Raw genomic sequence first — 20,638 nt, forward strand, 5'->3', positions numbered from 1 at the left:
AGTCTGTACATAATATAGTGTCTTCATCCCTCTGACCTTTGATTCAGAAACCAAAAAGAAAAAAAGATAGAGCGTCGTAAAGACGAGCAAAAGGAGAGATCATTCCTCCTGATAATAGAGAACATGATACCATAGCACTTCCCCTCAGAGCTAATGTGACCTACAGTCCCGTGTGTTGCATCTTAAAACAGAGTGGGACCCTGTTTCACTCCGCGCCGCTAATGGAGTCCTGCTCCCTCTCCTGGAGCCGCTATGAAAGGTGGCCGGTGTAGGCGGAGAGCTGCGGCGGAGCTGAGTGCAGAGAGCCCCGACGCTGGGGATTCTAAACACATCCAGCTCTGACAGCGAGCACTCACTGACTCGCTCATGTACTACTCTCTTTTCAGAAATTAGTTTTTTCTCTTTATTCCATCTACTTAAGTCCCTTCACATGCCGTTCACATGTGTCGCTGCGCTTGCAGGTGTGCTGTAGTGGAGAGTGTGTGTTGCTCTGTGTTAGCTCCATGAATGTTCCACTTGCTGCTTTTCTTTTTTCTGGACTCGTCTGTTATTGTTAGTCTTTCCGATGTAAACCATGATAATTGGACTCATTTTGGGGGATTAATTGTGCTCACCACAAACGTTGTTTTTCTTCCCCCCTCCTTGCAGTTTGGATTAAGTTTGGGAGCACACTCAAGACCGGAGCTGTTTTTCTGACAAATACGACCATTTGTCGCCCGCAAATGTTCCCTGCATCTTGTTGTGGTTTCACAGCCTGTTACTGAGCTGCTTTGATTAAGCCTCGCTGCTGTCATCAGTAGTTGTTTCCAGCGGGCTCTGATTAAAACAACTGTGTAGCCAACTGGCAGACAGACATATTCATCTGCTAACAAACAAAGTGAATAAACGGAGGAGCATTTAGCAGCTCAAATTTGCAGATTTTTTCTTTGAGGGCCGGTGGAGACCAAAGTCAGAGCTACAAGGAGAGTAAACATTAGACTTTAAGATGTCATGTGGTGCTGAAAACATGCAACAAAATGAACGCTAATGTTGCTCTGGGATATGCTCATTTACACCTATAATTAGTACTATCCTGTGGAAAGGAAATCTATCAATGCATGCGGCTTTAACTATCATTTGATGAGTCAGTTGTAGGCCCGGGCGATGAATCATGATATTTTTCAGCTGAACAGTGATATCTTGTTCTTTTTCTGAAAAAAGCAACATTTAGCAAAGTTACAGAATCAGAAATCTCGGGCAAACTAAGAGGCTAACAGCCATCAGTCAAAAATGTGCTGGGCTTCAAAAACTGGAAAAAAAAGGAAGATGCAGGACCTGGTGTTTGTTTGGATGACTGATGTCTGATCACTTTTGGCTCATCTCCTCCAAGGGAAGCTTTGCTGGAATTATACCTCTAAACACCCTGAGTAAATTCTTCTCTTTGTCTTTTACACCTGGCTGAGGTTTGACGATACTACAGGACAAATTCCAGATGTGATGTGGCAGATCCAGTTCGGATTACACTGTGTTTTGTCTGCCTTTCAATTTTGCTTTTTTTAAATATCTGTATTAAGCTCTACTGTATATACAGACGTGTTGAATATTCCCTTGTTCCTTTACTGATTTTTCTCCTCTCTTTCTGTTTCTCTCTCTCTCTCTCTCAGGTGGCTCAATGGCCCGAAAAGGAAGAGGAAGAACAGCCAATGTTCGGTGAAGAGTATGACTGGTGAGTACCTGATTGGAGGTGTTGAGATGCAGAGAGAGGAAGCAGCTCTAAAGTGGCAGCTTTGAAACAAAACCTCCACCTCTTACACCTCAAGTGTGAATGAACTCTGAATTTTAAAGTCTCTTCACAAGAAGCAGCAAAAAAAAAGCCAACGAGTCATTTTGAAAGGGGCTTCTCCCGGCGTCCTGCTGCGCTGTGTTTGATACATTTCTCTATGTGTTTTAAAGAAAAGGAAGATGGTAGCTGTCAGTCACTTGGCGGTGAGTACAGGCGGCTGAGTGACTGCACAGAAGCTGATGCTACTTGATTCATCGCCGCCTTGTATACATTGCTCTTTCTATTTGTCACCTCCAAAGAGGAAAAAAAAAAAAAACATCTCGGCGTCTGTCATCAATAAACGAAAAGCCTTCTGCGCCGTCTGCTTTCTTGTCGGACGCCGTGCCTCGTCTGAGTGACAGCTCCAAATCCCCTGAGCTGAAAGAAGCAAGAAAAACAAACAGAGAGGAGAGAGAGAGATATATTGAAAAAGATTGGGTGGGAGTAACGGCAACATACAAATCTGGAGTCTACAGAACGGTGAATGGTATTTATATATTTATGAAGAGAGTCCTCTTCACATGTTTTCGCCCTCCTAGCCGGCGTGTTGCCTTGCCGCTCTGCATCACAGCTGGGAGCTTGTAGCATATCCTACCTGCCAGCGTCCATTTGAACTGGGAAAATCTGACAGTATGTCTGAATGAAGGGCACGGATGTCTGAGATCGGATCACACACACTTTAATGATGTCAGTGTTTTTTTCCTCTGGGAGTCTGGACCTCTTAAGCCGCCTTTGGATGCCAGGACACCAAAGAGTCCTGTTTCAACATCTGTGTTGAAATCATCCAGAGTTTCAACCTGGTGGGAAGAACACACACAGCCAGATGTGGAGACTGTGTCGTTAAAGTAGTGCATTCATACGCAATCATACGCCTGACAAAGACTTAAATGTAAAAGATAATAATATTATGTTTTGAATCAAGTCCTAAAGGAATGACTTAATGCTCAGTAGACCCAATTAAAACACTTCAGCTACATATTCAATTTGATGAATTAATATAAAAGCATAAATATAATGAATGCATTTATGAATCAGATAATATTAAAGCTCCTCTTATCCATAGTTCTTTGAATCAAAAGTCGATTGATGATGAGCCAGTGAGAAAAGGCTAACTTGTAGAGACAAACCCATAAAAACTGTCACCTGACGCTGAGTATCCTGACAGCTCTGTGAGCACTTTAGCACCTTTAAGCTCATTGTTTTGGTTTAAGAGTTCACAACCTTGTTTTTTTTGTCTTTCAGTCTCACTTTTCTCTTGAGGTTTGAATCAATCAAGAAACCCCAAAAAAAACAAAAAGCTCAAATAAATGTCCCTCTGCAACCTTTACAACAACATTCTGCTAATTGACTCAAATTTTCAGCTAGGATGTTAACATAGAGACGCACATAGCAGCTTAGAAGATATTTTACAAAAGGAGTAGGAAACTCTAAACTGAGCTGAAAGAGATTAAATAGTAGACGTACATTTGTCAGGTAGCCGATGATATTTCTGTAATTGAATGCAAAAACGTTACTGCTTTCTGACAAGTTGACTAAAGCCAGTTTCAAGGTAATAATATGTCAATGATCTACTTTCAGCCTGCTCTGCTGCCACCTAGTGGTTGATAATCGTTTTAAGCTGCTTTAACAATCGGTTAATATGATATTACATTTCTTAGAATGGTTGGTTAATTTGTTAATTAGCATTGACAACTACATGTTTGTTTCTGCTTTAAAACTCTGAAACAGTGTCTGATGAGTATAAAGTGAATAACTGTGGCTCCATTGCTCAGACACTGAGACACTAAATAATCAATAATTAACAAATCTAATGAATTGATCATAAAGAAGTATAATAATGAGGCCTTGTCCATTTTCAGCCGTATTCTTATTTAACTATATTTGAACTCTTTTGAGTCTCGGTCAGGATGTGAACAGTAAACACAGGAGCTGTGGGCTCAGCTGTGGCTTCATCTCCGACACTGGTGTGTTGCCTCCCAATGTCGTCAATGTTTTCAGTGTCAAATGTCACCTCGCTGTGCTGTTGTCATGTAGGGACCATCGAGAAACAATCCAAACGCCTGTTCAGAGACCCCTTTCATTCTCTTCCTGATTTACACATTTTGATGAAACCAAATGGCAGATGTTATGTCGGGAAAAAATCCTGCAAAGACAAAATATTTATCCTGCCTCAGCCGCACTAGAAAAACCTCCTTCCCTTTCCTGGGGTTTTTCGTTGGTGGAAGTATTGCAGGCCCCGTCTTGGGAGGGTGAGGCAGAGAGCTGCAGCAGTATTGATTTTGGGCTCAGCTTCCAAACACAGCGACAGAAGCCTGGCTCAGAGATCCTGCTGCTCGCTCGCACTGCCAACACATGGAGCTGACATTTGTCCTATATGATCGTTCTCTCATGTACTCATTATGTTTCCCTTTGGCCTCTTCCTCTTCTCCTCCTGCAACCTCAAATTAGTTCTGTGTTATTTCCTTGTTTTCCTTTTCCCCTCTCTGCAGGATTCATTTCGTTCTTTTTTCCCCTGATTCTGATTAGTAAATGCACATGTGAGCTTTCTCCTCCAGATTTCCCCTTAAGTTCTCTGTTTTCTCTTCATATCAATTCAGTTTTCATCCCAAAGGAGGTTTTTTTTCCATTAATAGAAAAACACCAGAGCTTTTCAAAAGTACATGGAAAAAATCGATTGGGTCAAAATGTCACTCGTGCCCTCTTGGCACTTGTGCTCTTGTCGCTTCTTCTCCTCTTTTTCCTTCTCTTTTCCACCATCTTCTTTTTGCTCTCCCTCCTCCTCTTACCCCTCCTCCTCATCCATCTCCTCCTTCTCCTCCTCCTCCACCTCCACCTCCTCCTTCCTCTCCTCCTCTTCCTCCTCCTCCTTCCCTTCCTCCTCACCTCCTCCTCCTCCTTCTCCTCCCTCCTCACCTCCTCCTCCTCCTTCTCCTCCCTCTCCTTCCCTTCCTCCTCACCTTCTTCTCCTCCTCCTTCCTCTCCTCCTCCTCCTCCTCCTCACATCTGTAACAAAGCCAAAGGCAGAGCCCGACTGACACTGCCAGTCACAACTATCACCAGGCCTTGGTATATACACACACACACACACACACACACACACACACACACACACACAAACAAGCATATGCCGGTATGTCATTCAAAACGTCACCCACATATGAGGAGTCTGTGCCAGGGCTCTGTGTGTGTGTGTGTGTGTGTGTGTGTGTGTGTGTGTGTGTGTGTGTGTGTGTGTGTGTGTGTGTGTGTGTGTGTGTGTGTGTGTGTGTGTGTGTGTGTGTGTGTGTGTGTGTGTGTGTGTGTGTGTGTGTGTGTGTGTGTGTGTGTGTGTGTGTGTGTGTGTGTGTGTGTGTGTGTGTGTGTGTGTGTGTGTGTGTGTGTGTTTATTTGTGACTTGCAGTGTACCATCTCCTCCCCCTCCCTGTTTGGGAGCTATAGATCATCTGAAATGGCTGGAAATCTGCTATTTCCTGTGTCTCCTTGCTCCCTCCCTCAGCCTGGCCGGTCTTGCAGGCAGTTTGGAAAAGAACAAACTGTTCTGTCCTCGTGTTTAAAGCAGAACAAAAAGGCTGCAGGCAGAGACAGAAGATTACAGAGAGAGTCCAAATAGGGAAATGTAGATCATGGGAAGTTTATGTAACCTATATAATAACGTACGATGATTGAATCAAATCTCTGTGGTTAAAATCCAATTATAATCACATTGCACGTCTAAACAGTGATGCTGCGGCTGCATTGATTAAGTTATGTGTATATATATACGTGATTATGGTCGAGGAGTTTATACTGAGAAAAATACTTTTTCCTAAAAAATCTAAAAGCCTTACTTAAGCTTGAGTCAGGGACTTTATAGAAGAAGAAACCAACAAAACTACGTGTTTCAAAACAGTAAAATCTAGTTTTATAAATAACCGGTAGTATAATTTTTGGAACCAAAAGCTGCCCAGAATGAGACAAAGAGCAGCAGGGGTCAATTCAAATTTTGCAGGTCTTCATGTCCTGATGTTTCCCAGGAACATTTGGCGTCTCACAATCACGTTACTGATGTACTCGTGCAAAAGGAGTCTGCTCAAATCTTTGGTTATTAAAAACAAGACATTGCCCAACATTGGGTGTTGAGGACTTATATTTTTGGTTGTCATGGTATCAAAATAGGTATCAATATTATCTGACTTTTACTAATAATGCATTGAAATGGGGACAATCGTGACAACCCTAATACAGTCACCATGATGTCACCTGTTGGCATGTGGTCCACTGTTTCAATAATTCACAAACTTGATTTGATGAAAGCAGAAGGGACTGATTTTGGAAGACATTTTAGAGCTATAGAAGCATGAGGTTACAAGTTAACATTAGCTTAGTTAGCTTTGTTAGCTTAGTTAGCTAGTGAGAGGCTAATTTGGATGCTAATTTTGACTAGCAGAGAAACAGACTTAAAACCAAAAGGTCGGCAGACTGTTCCACTCCCAATGGTCCGTTTTATTCTAACAGTTCTTAGCTAGTACACATCAGTCCTGCACCTGTATGCATTTTGCCTGGATTTGCACACTTCAGTTTCCTCTTTTTGAACCCAAATGTACTCATCAAAAACATTTTCTATAACCAAACAATTTTAATGCGACTGTGCTCGCAATGTGTCCATTTTCTTATTAGCAACACGCTAAAGAAAACTCCGATTTTTTGTGTTTTCTAAACATAAATTGGACGATAATTTCCATTAGCATTCATGCTAATTTGAGGACAACTTAAAAGACACTTCTTTATACAGCTAGTCACCTCCTGCTGGTCACAAGGAATAATCTGACTTGGAGGCCAAATGCATAAATTTGCCGTTTTGATTCTGCTTTTAAAAACTCATGAAAGGAGTGAGGTAGTTTCATTGGTAATGATGGTATGGACCAGCGCCCATAGTGTGGGTGCGGAAGAGTTTACTTAATACGTCTGGTATTTTCCTGGTCTGTTGTTGTCCAAGATGAAAGCTATAGACCCTCAAAATGCCCAGAAGAGTTTTCCTATTAGGAAAAAAAACATGTATACATTCAGAGCTCATTTGTTGTGTGTCCTTGAGAACGGAGAAAAACATGTTGATTACATTTTCCTCCTCGGAAAACACTCATGATGCCAACTCTCTTTTTTTTGGGGGGGGGGGGGGGGGGGGGGATGTAAGTGGCACGTTGTTCACATCAAGGTTTTCTGATAATATAAACAGTAATAGTATTTTTCTTTCCTGCCTTTGCTGGTGCATTGCTTCAATTCGCGACACACCCAACTGTCAATCAGGTGAACGTTTTGACGTGTATGAGGCATGTGTATCACGTCATTCAGTTCCTTATAACAGCACCCCCTTTGTAAAAACATATTTTTCCACAGAGCTCGTTTGGGTCAAAGACTCCCTGGGACTTGTTTAACCTTTTCAGATATGTACTGATTGTGTAGTCCTGCGGGTCAGGCGCTGTTGCACCGAGAGAACTGACTCCGACTTATGTATGTAAATGTCAAGATCATGTTCAGGCGTCGTCTTAACCATAAGCAGACGTGAAGAGCACTGCCCCAGACATTGTTCCTATCAAGCCTAATAAACATGCATATGCTGTCTTACTTCAGAAGAGTCAGATATTATGTGTTATGTGGAAGGCTCTCCTTGGCAAAGATAGTAAATACAATCAGTGAGGACATCTGAAGAAGACCAGAGGGTGTTCTGATTTATCCGTTTGGAAGCTTACAGTATTAGAGTGTTTGATGGTTACCCATCGTAACATCTGGCACCCCGTGGGTGGCAGCTCCAACCACCTTTTCTTTGTTTTTCCTTTATTTTTGGTTACTTTTTGCTTTTTATAGCTGATTCTGTTACTATTTTTTAAGCTGTGGTAACAACAAATACATTTCCACCAATGGGGGATCAATAAAAATGTATCTTATCGTATTTTTCTTGTAAAACTAAAAATGAGACTAAAAGACAGAACTGACAGGCTTAAAAAAAAATAAAAAATTATAATCATCGTTCGGGCTGTAACAGAACTTTAAAAAAGGCTTAAAATGTTTCCCATTTATGAAGGATGTATGTTCTGTTTGTGTTCTGTGCATCTGTAGAAATACATCAGCTCTGTGCTGTGATCAAGGACTGACTACGACACAGTGAATTTCATTTGATCTTTCTCTTTTATAAATATCTGAAAAGATTAAAAGGATTAACTATTTGAAATAAGAAATGTCTGTTTAAAAGCACTTTTGTTCTTTTGAGAAGGGCCCGACTGATATGGGATTTTATCAGGCTGATGCCGATATTGGGGGGAAAAAAAAATCTGATTAATCGGTCAGGCTCTACTTTTGAGTAAACATATAAATATTTCTTTTTATTTTAACTAGTTTAAGTATGTTATTCAGATAATAATAATAATAATAAATAATGATATGCTTTTTGTAATAAAATAGTAGTATCATGTGAAAAGTAAATAAGTATATAAAGTCTTAACTTGTTGTTGATGTTTCCTCTGTTCAGCAGAAATGGTGCAGTCTCAGAGCGTGCTGCAGAGGTGATGAACACAAATAATGTGTAGGGATGCAGGGAGAGTGGATCTGAGCGGTAATGTGACTCAAAGGAGAGGAGGACGCTCTAAAGCTTGTTTCTTTGTGAGAGTAATGGGATATCAGTGTTGGCCCCCCTGGACGCCTGTGTGAAACCAAAATCCCATAATTCTGTCTAACCTTGTCTCTTATTTCTCCTCCTCTCTGCAGGGTACATCCCCAGCTACCTCGAAAAGGATGAGCCATGTGTGGTGTGTGGCGACAAGGCCACAGGTTACCACTACCGCTGCATTACCTGCGAGGGCTGCAAGGTACACACACACACACACACACACACACACACACACACACACACACACACACACACACACACACACAGGCCCCATAACACACATAATATCTGTCAGGTAAAGCTGATGGGAAGCCTCTGAGATCAGCCGCTTCTGCACATACAGCTACATTTCTGACACCCGTTCACACACGCTGTGAAACAGCCGCTTACTTCAAACACACACGATCACATACACACACACACACACACACACACAGATAAAGATGGATGACATGTTTGTGTAAAAACCTGTCAGTCCAACACGTCAGCTCTCTTGTCTCATATCCATTATCCCCCTCGCTGTGAGACACTTTTATGATCGGTGAGCTTTTGTTTCTTCTGCTCGTGTTTGCTCATCAATAACGTGTGATATCTGAGGCACCAGTGACAGGACTGTCACACAGACTGGTTTACGTTGATGCATTGATCTTATGATTGATTGGCTCGAAAATGAAATACCTAAGTGTCATTCAAATAACACAATGTTTCCACAGAGCAGTGGCTAGAAATGCAGAAATATATTTACTCTAGGGCTGCAAGTAACAATAAAGCCCTGTGTCCACCTAGCAGTTTTTTCTGAGCACCAGCATCTTTTTCAGTTGTTTTCAGAATCAGAATCACTTTTATTGGCCAGGTATGCTTACACACACACACACACACACACACACACACACACACACACACACACAAGGAATTGAACTTTGATGAAGTGTGCTCTCTTGTGTACAGGTACAACATTAAATATCAACAATAAACATAATAAGCAAAGACTAATATTACAAGACTAAATAAGAAACAGTGCAGTGGTGAATAGTGCAAAAGATGCTGAAGTAACATGATAATAAAAAGATAAATACAGTTATGTGACAGATGGGGTCAAAGTTCAATGAGTAGAGAGCATATGCAGCAGAAAGCAGCCGTCTGGAGAAAAAAGCACAGCGCCCAGCTTCGTTTTTTAAAAAGCGCTCTGCCGTTTTTGTGCGGCCGCTCCAGATGCTCAAGTTGAAAAACGTTCAACTTTTCGGAAATGCACTGTTTACGTCACCGCTCACAATAGAGCGGTCTTTTCAAATTGTATGATAATCCCCTTATTATAGCCTCCTACGAATCGTATCTTCTACCCACATCCTCTTTGCTCTGCTGAGGTTAAAAACGATCTCAAATATTAAACATTCAGTTAAAAGTAACAGAGCAGTGTTGGTCATACAGCGGCTGTTGTCAACAATCTGTTGTCATAGAGACAGGATGGACTTGCAGCGCTTTTCTTCTCAGAGCACAAACACTTCATGCAGACAGTCCTGAGCGCACAGCCAGCACTTTTCTACCCGGAAAAAAACGCTAGGTGGCCTGACTTTAATCATTCAAATATCTGAAAAATGATTATTATGATGTCTGAAAGCCCAAAGTGACTTCTTAAATACTCTTCTTTAATCAAACTGATGTAGACATTTCGCTAAAGGCAAGCGGCACATCCTCACATTTAAGAAGCTGAAACCAGCAAATGTTTCGCAACTCTGCTTGAACAATTAATAAAAGCCTGTGTGCTGCTCGGAGACTCAGATGTCAATCATAGAAGGCAGGTGGAAATGAAACGGTTATCTGCGACGCCTCTCCAGTGTTGAGAGAAGATCAGACAGAAGGAAAAGCTGTTTGTTGTATATTTTCACTCAGCTGATTTATTAGACTTTTTCCACTTTGTATCATATAAACATTTTTTTACTGTTTCCAGAGTCTCATAGTACAGCTCTGAAATTTAAGGATTCATGTATGCATATAGATTCATATCCGGGGTTTGTTTAGCTCACTCCTACACCGCTGCCTTCCAGCAATGACTTATTACCTATTCCTTGGTGTTAATATTTACACAGACTGCCCCGGACTTGGTAAAATTAAAGAATAAAAAGTGAGGTACAGAGAAAAGTAGATCACATTTTAAATGAAGGATTTTATCTCTGCATTAGTTTCCTTCTAAAGAAGCAGCAGTGGTCAAATAATTGTCCCCTTGTAACAAACGTTAAAAAGAACGAGTTAGCCTGAAGCTTATCTTCAGTCTGCTTTCACTTCATGTACTCATGAGTCTCTCTCTCCATCTTCTCCGTCTCATCTTTCTTCAGGGTTTCTTCCGTAGGACCATCCAAAAGAACCTCCACCCGGCCTACTCCTGTAAGTACGATGGCTGCTGCATCATCGACAAGATCACCCGCAACCAGTGTCAGCTCTGCCGCTTCAAGAAGTGCATCGCAGTGGGCATGGCCATGGACTGTGAGTGCTGCAGCCACACAATTACACACACACACACACACACACACACACAGGAAAACAAGCCAACACAAAAGACAAATGACATCAATGCAACTTATGACGTAGTGTGCTCTGGCTCATTATTCTCTTCGTCCTCCTCCTCCTCCTCCTCCTCCTCCTTCTCCCTCTCCTCTTTCTTTCTCCTCCTCCTCCTCTTCCTGCTCCTCCTTCTCATCGTCTTCCTTCTCCTCCTCCTCCTCCTCCTCCTCCTCCTCCTTCTCTCAGTGGTCCTGGACGACTCAAAGCGGGTTGCTAAACGGCGGCTCATTGAGGAGAACAGGGAGCGACGAAAGAAGGAGGAAATAGTGAAAACTCTCCAGAACCGTCCAGAGCCCACCACGTCGGAGTGGGAGGTGATCCGCCATGTGACCGAGGCCCACCGACACACCAACGCTCAGGGCTCCCAGTGGAAACAGAAACGCAAATTCCTGGTAAGAACACCGGGGGAAACCTGCGTTTAGATCCTCAGAAGGATATAAGCGTTAACATTGTATGACTGTATACACTAAAATGTTTTTAGTAACAAAATGATGATGCCTGTTATACGTCTGACTTATCAGAGCAAAGCTGTAGGACATGCCCACCCCGGTAACTTGCTCAAATTTACCTGCGCCTGCAATCAGAGCTGGAGGAAAGTGGGCATGTGGGGAGGGCGGGCCTTAAAGAGACAGCAGCTGAAATGAACCGTTTCAGGCAGAGGTTGAAATGAGGGATTTTACTAACGCCAGTATGAGATAATTAAAGAGGTTTTTGAGCCGCTCATCTCGCAGCGCTACTCAATAGGTGTCCCAGACTGACATCAATAATGGTGAATGTGAGTTTCATAGATCTCCTTTAATAATCCTGGAGGAAATTCAAGTGGCAGATTGTTCCAAAATGACATTTGGTTTATATGTAAAGTTAATACTGAAAGGTCAAGTTAAAGGCTTTATATGTGATTTTTTTGATCCAGCAGATGTCGCCCTTGAGCACCAGCATGAAACCAAAACAACTCGTGCTGCATTGTTGTGTTAGCATGCTAACGCTAGCGATCTTTATTATGCTCATATCTTCACACTGCATGTAAATTTACCTGAAATGAGCGTGATCTAGAAACACAGTTAAGCAGTGAGTACAGGATGTTATTCTTCTTTTCTCTAGTCCTTCAATTAAACAACTTTTATACACGAGGGGAGGAGTCAGCCGGCCGTCCGGGCGATGTGAACAAACTGAAGATAGGACTCTGAAAACTCTGAAAGCATCACAGACAGTGGGACTCGGGTGTTACACCCATTGTAGACAGTCATGACTCACACAGTTATTTTCAGAGGATATACTTGATTTCTGCTACATTTAAGTGTGAAAAATCACAAATAAAGACTTTAAAGAAGGTTAGATGCAGAAATCAGAGAGTAGACAAAGTGATAAATGTCATCATGTGATGTGGTGTTTGGCAGGTTTTGTCTGCCTTGATAACGTTTGTTTACCTTGGGTCTGATTTTTCACATCTCCCAAGTTTCCTCCTGTGTCTGAAGTGTTTCAGAGATAAGATCTCACTTATTACACGATGAGAACAAAGTGATGATGTGTGACGGGAACATTGGCCAACAACATGAAAATAAGAAGATCCTTTTTGGTTTTTCTTGACGTACAACAAAGAAGCGGTAAAACAACAAAAGAGAGATCAGAGGAGGACATAAATGCACAGAGCTTGAAGTGATCTATAATAAAGCAGCGAGGACGTCTTGACTTTGAGAACATCAGAGTATCATGAAGCCTTTTAAAGTCTTAAAAAAAACACTTGACAAACAAACAAACAGCCACAGGGGTAATTACTGTAGTGTTTGTGCTTCCATTTCCCTTCTTTTAACCCTGTCACAACCTCACAGCGGGACGTCTCGGATTATGTTTTCACACTCACACTCACTCTGAAATGTCATAAATGATAGGGGTTCATTTTATCTGGGGGAGCTGAGGCTTTTTCCTGTCAAAGACGCTCTGTATGACTTTATCGCTCCGCGCTCCCCCGCTGTCTGTTTCTGTTTCTGCGTCTCCCTCTTCCTGTGTCTTTATTCCTCAGTTCTCTTTAGCGGGGTGGGGGGGGGGGATTCATCCTAATCCTTCTGGGCTCTTAACCAGACCTAATTCCCGTCGTAGTTTTCATTCACACCTCCTTTCTCTCTCTTTTCGCTTTAATCTCTTTCCCGTCTTCATTTCTCTGTTTCCTCTCTCACTGTCCCTCGTGCCTCCCTTTACGTTTCCTCTCTGCTCTCCCCCGTCTGTTTTCAGTGAGCCTCCACCCCACCACCCTTATCTCAGCCAGCGCAAATCCTCCGTCATGTGCACGCTCATCTGAAAGTTGGCAGGGATGCTGGCACTCAGTTTGTCTCTCTCAAACTGTCTTCCTGCTGAGCTCGTTCTCAGATTTATCCTGGACGGGCCTGTCAGGGTGTCCCTGCCTGGTATCATCCTCTCACCCCACACACCCCCCCCCCCCCCACACACACACACACACACACACACCCCCCCACACCCCCTCACACCCCCCCTGACAGACACACTGACCTCGTGCTCTGCCACAACATTATGTACAAGTTTTGAGCACTTGTTAACAGTTTTCCTGCAGCACACTGAACCAGAGCTAATGGCCAAAAGAAAAAAAAAGGATGAATGCGGGGGATCTGCCAGGTTTAGGTGGGCGTTAGATGTGAGAAACACAGGGGGGGGGTTCATCTGGAAAGGGGCTTGAAAGCACTTGTGGTGTAGAGTGGCAAGTGTTGTGGTGGCCAGTTGCCAGGCAACAGAAAGGATGTGGCCGGTTGTGATTGGAAGAGGGACATGTGAGGATGAGGTGGATGAGGAGGTGTGTGGAGCTTCAAAGAAGAGAAGAGGAAGTTTCAAAATGTACTCTTGTCAAAAAATAAATAAATAACACACATTAGATGCTAAATTGTGGTCATGTTCTTTAATGTGCAGGTAAATCAAGTCTTACATTTAGGAGGTTAGTTTAAGGAAAGAAATGGTAGAGAATTGTATTTTTATTTACCTAAAGAAGTGTCTATAAAACCAGGATCCAGAGACTCATTAGCATAGTTACCGTGTTGCAGTGAAATAAAAGCGTATCTCAGCCCTGAGCTGGCTTCATCTAAAAGGATAAACAGTTCTATTTCACACAGGCTTCACCACACTAACAGGGCTCTGGAGGCTGAAGCTGCTGAACCCTGAATATCTAAATTTTCATGCTAAGCCGACCGGGATGAGCCCTTTCAGTCCTGTGGGGACGGCAGCGGTGACATGGCTCCTCACGCTGCCTCCCCCCCCCCCCCGAACTCACAAATGACTTCCCACTGGAGGGTGACTTTGTTGAATGATGCACTGATTACAGTAAGCTGTGGAAAGACTTGCACTCTTGTTTGGTTCGAGGCAGACGGCCCTGAATGTGTTCAATTCAATCTGTTGAGCAGCCAATGAGCAGCTGGCTTGAAAACATGGTAAAATAAAAACCAGAAGCAAACTGTGCATTGATGAGTGAAGGATTCTGGGACAGAAAACAAACTGTGTCGTGTCATATTGTATCATCCACTTGGAAGAAATTCACAGCTGATATTGATTATTTACATTTTGAGTAGAAAGGAAATCGACGACGTCTTAAATTTCTTCATTTAAAAAATGACATAATGAATATGTTGACATCTACAGTATTCTATTAATGCTCCTAATTCAATCAGATATCTGCTGTGATAACACCTGATACCCTCTGGAGGACTTGTTGAGATGTTGGCAGGACAGCCGAGTCAGGTCGCGGTCAAGTTCCTGGAAACTCTTCGAGGTTTATTTTTGGTGTTATGACTTGATACATATTCAGTCAGTATCAGATTTAAGCTGCAAGCTGACCATGACCTAGTGCACCTAGAGGTTTATTTTCAGTTTCCCAGCTTCTTGAACTGAACACAACACAACACAACATTTGAACCTCGCGTGTCCTGCCCAAATTATTACTTGGCTGAACGCGACTCGAGTCTCGAGATCTGCAGGCTCACACACAGGTCTGAGATACAGTTACACTCTCTCTCTCTCTTTCTCTCTCTCCTCTCTTTCTATCTCTCTCTTTCTCTCTCTGTCTCGCTCTCTCTCTCTGTCTCTCTTTCTCTCCTCTTTCTCTCTCTCCTCTCTTTCTCTGTCTCTCTTTCTCTCTCTGTCTCGCTCTCTCTCTCTGTCTCTCTTTCTCTCCTCTTTCTCTCTCTCCTCTCTTTCTATCTCTCTCTTTCTCTCTCTGTCTCTCTCTCCTCTTTCTCTCTCTTTCTCTCTCTCTCTCTATCTGTCTCTCTCTCCCTATCTTTCTATCTCTCTCTTTCTCTCTCTGTCTCTCTCTCCTCTTTCTCTCTCTTTCTCTCTCTCTCTTTGTCTCGCTCTCTCTCTCTGTCTCTCTTTCTCTCTGTCTCTCTTTCTCTCTCTTTCTCTCTCTCGCTCTCTTTCTGTCTCTCTTTTTCTCTCTCTCTCCTCTCTCTTTCTCTCCTCTTTCTCTCTCTCCTCTCTTTCTCTGTCTCTCTTTCTCTCTCTGTCTCTCTCTGTCTCTCTCTCTCTGTCTCTCTCTCTCTCTCTCACTGTCTGTGGTCAGGCATCATCTTTTTTGCTCAGCAGCTCAGAGCAAATCTAACATAAATTAAAATCTGAAATTTGAATCTTCTGCCGTCAAAGTCATGTGTGAATATTCCTTTCTATAACTCTCATCAGTATCAGCCTCTTTCTGTCAGACGTAAAGTACAAAATGTGACGTTGTTAATTCTCTGATATGTAAAGGATGATATGTGAGTGTCCATTAGTTCTCACTATCCATCCGTCCTATAAAGGTCAGTCTACATTTCCCGCTGCGGGCCTTTTTATTTCGTCTCCAGGCCGAGTGAAGCACAAACCCCGCTGCCCGCCTTTCAGCTCACATCGCTCTTCTCCTCTCAATAGGCTGTGAACTCATTTACTTTGTCTGCGACTCACTCGCTGTTAGTCTCAGACAAACATTTCTGCCGGCCGGCCTGAGCTGCTCTTCTCAGGTATTCAGATTCTAAACGACGATGGATACAGTTTTACTGATAACAGAATCTCCCACAGTCCTTCAGTGCGGTTTGGGTTGCATGCAGACATTCAGAGTCAGAGACGTTGAAAAACATCTTTCAATTACATACTCGTCGAGCCGCGGTCAAGAAGTGATCTTATCACCTTCTCATGAACTGTACTGTGAAATGTATTTGAGTATATCGTGACCAGATTATTTATATCAAAGCTTCAAAAAAAAACAACTGAGGATCAGATTTCTTTATTTCACTGGTAATGAAGTGTCCTGAATGTTTGCACGAAAGGAACGTTTTACATCCAGATATTTCAGCACCTTGAGCTCTGAGTATGGATCAACATCTCCTGATAAATTACTTTACAGTCTGTACTGCTTTGTGTAAAGTCTGGATCTCGCTGCAGGAGTTTTTAAAATCCTTCCTGATTCTGAATTCAGTTAGCATCACACACACCAGGAGAATCCTAACAGATATTCTCCTCCCATAAACATGCTCACACTACAAGATGTGAAAATCTTGGTACATCAAAGACTACATGATTTCATTAAGATTATCATGCCGGATGGAGGAACGCACCACCTCATGTGACCTCACTTAAACAACGGAGCTAGCAGCTAAATTTGCCATTATAATGCTTTGTGCAGAGAGGAAAAGTTTTGGGTTTTGGGTGGAGAAATGGCTAACTTCCTCCAGACACTTTCATGATGTAATTGTCAAGATTTTAAATTCTAAATATCAAACACAGCAGAGGTTAAGATTGGGTCTTTGTACAACTCACACTACAAGATAATCTGGGCAGATGATCGGTTCCGAGCAGCCTCGAGTCGGTTTGTCGGGAAGAAAGAATCGGACCTCAAATCGTCTCGATCATCCTGCAGTCTGAGCCAGGCTTTAGAGGATATCACTTCTTTATAAACTCACCAAGGAGCAAGAGGCAGTTTCATTATGACTGACAAAAAAAACAAAAAAACATAATACAATGAATTTAATCTGTCTCATAATCCAACAAAGCATGAACTAAGTGTAGAGTTCATAGCTCATGACTGAAAGCATCCATTTGGGTCAGCAACTTTAGGACCTCATTTCTCTTTTCTCCCGCTCCACTGGAACAAACTTTCCAGCTCTAATCCATCTGATAAAAGGTCAAGAGTTGAAGCTCTCCACATAACTGATGGGACTGCAGTAGAAGAGACGTTTTTCTTCCTTTTTTTTTTTTACTCCTTCAGGCCGAGCTGGTGCCAAGTCCCAGAGTCTTTATGGCAAAGTCCAAATGTCTGCTGCTTCTTTTGGAACAGATCCTAACTTTCCTATTTTTGCTCCACATGACAGAAAAGAGTGTTTTGGGCTTTACATACATCCCCCTGAATGTTTACGCCTCCTGACCGCCCAGCCTGTGCAGCAGCAGCAGCAGCAGCAGAGCTATAACTCATCTCCAGCACTGCGGGTGCTCTGTAGCTAAGTGTTTTCCCTCGTATGCCACCCTCATGGCCATCTACTGTAGTTCATAAACAAACAGTAGCAATTACAGGGGAAATTACATGAGTCCATAACAGGCCCCAACACGCCCCAGAGAATGTTCAAGAAACGCAAATATCAACCTGTGCTTAGCATAATGAACCACATTAGTCAGTGTCGGAGGAGGAGGAGGAGGAGGAGCGTTCAGAGCTCCAGGAACACTTCAAGTATTGAGATGGAGCTGCTTACATATAAGACGGAGGGTGGAGAACTCTTTTCATTAGAATAAGTACATTTAGGTGCAGCTGTAGCATAAAGATCAGTTTGCAAAACTTTGAAACATGTTGTGTTTTTACTTGAGGGTAAACATTTCATCGATTGTCTCTCTTAATATGGAGTACACACTTAAACTTAATCAAGCAGAGTTTGGGCAGAATTCAGCCCTTCTGACAAAAAGCATGCAAAGTCCTGGGTGTGCCTGTAGCGTAATGGTTAGTGCGTGGCCAATGTACGGACGCTGAAGTCTTCCAAGCGGGCGGTTCTGGTTCGAAACTGACCTGTCGCTCTTTTCCCGCATGTCACTCCCCTCTCTCTCTCTCTCTCTCCTTCTGATATCTGACTCTATCCACTGTCCTGTCGCACTAAAAAAGACATAAAAAGCCCCAAAATGTATTTTGTTTAATCCTGATTTTCTAAACGATACATGTTATCCATAGTCAGGCACGTAGCTGACATGATTGACAGGTCAAACCCGCCTCAGCTCCAGCTCTCAGCCTGTCGTTAGGTTGACTGAAAGTTAGGTTGAGACAGGATTTCCAACATGGTGGCTGCTGCCGATTAGCCTCCGGAACCCCCTGCAGGAACAGATGGCTGACATCACTCAGGCTCCACCCATTAATATTTACAGTCTATGATTTGAACCTGGGCTGCCCGCTAAGAGGACTATAGCCTCCGTACATGAGGCACACGCACTGACCACTAACACACCACTGCACCCCCATTCAATTTATCTTTCAAAAGCTTCATCATCTATTTTTTTCATCTGTCGTCATTCTGGGTAAATCACAGACTTCACTGTGGAGTTTTTCTTCTTAAAGAAATAGTCCCTCCGAAAACATGAAGTGTATGCTCAACATGTTTTAGAGACACATCGCCCTTTTTTTTAACAACATTTATCACTTCTTTGAGCTTCTTTGTCACATTGAGGTCGGTGCAGAAATGTCAGATATTTAAAAACCTGGACGAATAAAATAACAAAGTTATCTTTCTGGCTCGATGCTTCTGGAGGTAGACGAGGCATGAAAGTGTGTTTCTCTAAGCCGCGCTGTAGACAGAAATGGGTTAACGACTCGGCATCCATGGCTGTCGTCTGTGTCTCAGTTTGTGACTCCTGACCTGCAGCTGAACCCGAGGCGGCTTTAGTCTCGCGGTTTGATTCCACGCTCCTCCACTCGACACTGTGGCGTTCACTCAGCAGCTCTGAACCTCAGCTGCTCCCTCCGTTTCTCTCCTGAGAGCTCTTTTAGAGAAACTCCAGCTTTGTTTTGGCTCTCGTAGTTGCAGTCCATCAAAGTTATTATTATGATCATTTTGAATTTTCCATAACTCCTCAGCAGCGTTGGCTAAATTCACACTGATTTACTTAACTCCTCTCCCTCTTGGGTAATGATGGATTCTTCCTGGTGTGAGGTGATTATTCCTACATTTCTATCTCGTCCCATTTATCGTCAAAGCGCAGACTGAATGAATAACTTTAGCCTTGACACTAGATTTATTTATTTTCGTAGTTACATCCTGGATTCACACAAGCCACACATAAACACATAAACACATGTATTCCTGCTCTCTGCAGTTCCTCGCTGCAGTCCTCCTGGAAGTAAAGCTAATCTGTCTGCTGACACGTCCCATTCCTCTCACAGAGCACGGCCTGCCCTCCTTATCTGATGTATTGGTTTTTAATTTGTCTCCCAAGGAAAGAAAGCACTTTGTAGAAAACGAGCAAATAAGGGTATAAAAGCATTTCTAGCCTGTGGTTTCCCCGGCTTTACTTTATTTGAAACCCCCACGCCACTTGTATTGATTCTTCTATTATCTTATTCTATTCATTTGTGCTGTTCAATTCAGAGAACACCCCCGAACTCTTCACTAGATCTCACTTCTTCTTCTTTGTTCTTTAATCTACCCGGCTCAAATACACTCTCCTACTCAATCATGGTACACCCACTTTCATGTTCCCTTCAAACTGTAAATCTAGCATAACTCTTTATGTACTTTAATATAAAAAGATCAACAGCCACATGATTTTTTAATCTGATACTTTCTCACCCTGTTTGCAACATATTCTCCTCCTCTTCTTCAGTGTAAATAAGTCTCAGAGCTCCTCAAAACATGTGTGTGTAGTGTCTTGTTCTAAATCCACTCTGATCCTGTATTTGATCATGCCTATAAACCCCTCTATTTTAGCCCTGATCAGAACAGGCTGTTTCTGTGTCTGTACCTTTAAATATGTAAATGAGCTGTGTCTGACCACGCCCCCTCTCTGGAAGGGCTTGGGTGTACTCGGTGCTTTCTCGCTCCATGTCCTATTGTTTACGGTGAGAAGGCAGACTCAGAGGGTAGAACAAACTCCTAGCTGTGGGAGTGTCACCCACCTGGGGGAGGGGCTACTGCCCTTTGTGATGTCATGAAGGGAAAATCTCCAAACGGCCTGTTTGAGCACACATTTTCTGAAAAGTGGAGCAGGCAGAAGACAGAGAGGATGGACTTTCTTTTAATAATTGGGGGCTTTGAAGACAGACCAGAGACACATATTAGTGTTAGAGAAACATGGTAAAGTGTATGTTCATGATATGTGACCTTTAAGTCTGATTAAACTTCCAACTATCTGAGCATTGTAGTTTTTCACAAACAGGTAAAGCTAAATGTTGCACTTGTAGGGGACTATTTTCAGCTGCGGATGAATACACACTTGATTTTTTTTTATGGCAGCAGGACACTGTGTATGTTGGACTGAGTTGAGATAAACATCACTTTGTGTTCATGTTAATGAAGAAAGATGGAGAGCAGCTTCACAGCGTGTTTCACTGATGTGTTTTTAATTGTTCCTGGACAACATTAGTTCTCATAACACAGATGAATAAGAGTTAGACGCTCTCACCACAGATGATATTAATAATA

The 20,638-nt window shown here is 42.6% G+C and overlaps 1 protein-coding gene across 2 annotated transcripts in view; it reads left to right on the forward strand.

Annotated features, from left to right (window-relative positions):
* thrab (thyroid hormone receptor alpha b) overlaps positions 1-20,638 on the forward strand; it is a 174,410-nt gene that overhangs the window by 131,444 nt on the left and 22,328 nt on the right. For both annotated transcript variants that reach the window (XM_065949342.1, XM_065949343.1), the window contains 4 exons: positions 1,644-1,705; positions 8,540-8,640; positions 10,775-10,922; positions 11,187-11,392. In XM_065949342.1, the coding sequence (XP_065805414.1) occupies positions 1,644-1,705; positions 8,540-8,640; positions 10,775-10,922; positions 11,187-11,392 (517 nt within the window). The remainder of the gene's footprint in view (positions 1-1,643; positions 1,706-8,539; positions 8,641-10,774; positions 10,923-11,186; positions 11,393-20,638) is intronic.

This window comes from Labrus bergylta, chromosome 21 (assembly GCF_963930695.1).
Source record: "Labrus bergylta chromosome 21, fLabBer1.1, whole genome shotgun sequence".
NCBI lineage: Eukaryota > Metazoa > Chordata > Actinopteri > Labriformes > Labridae > Labrus > Labrus bergylta.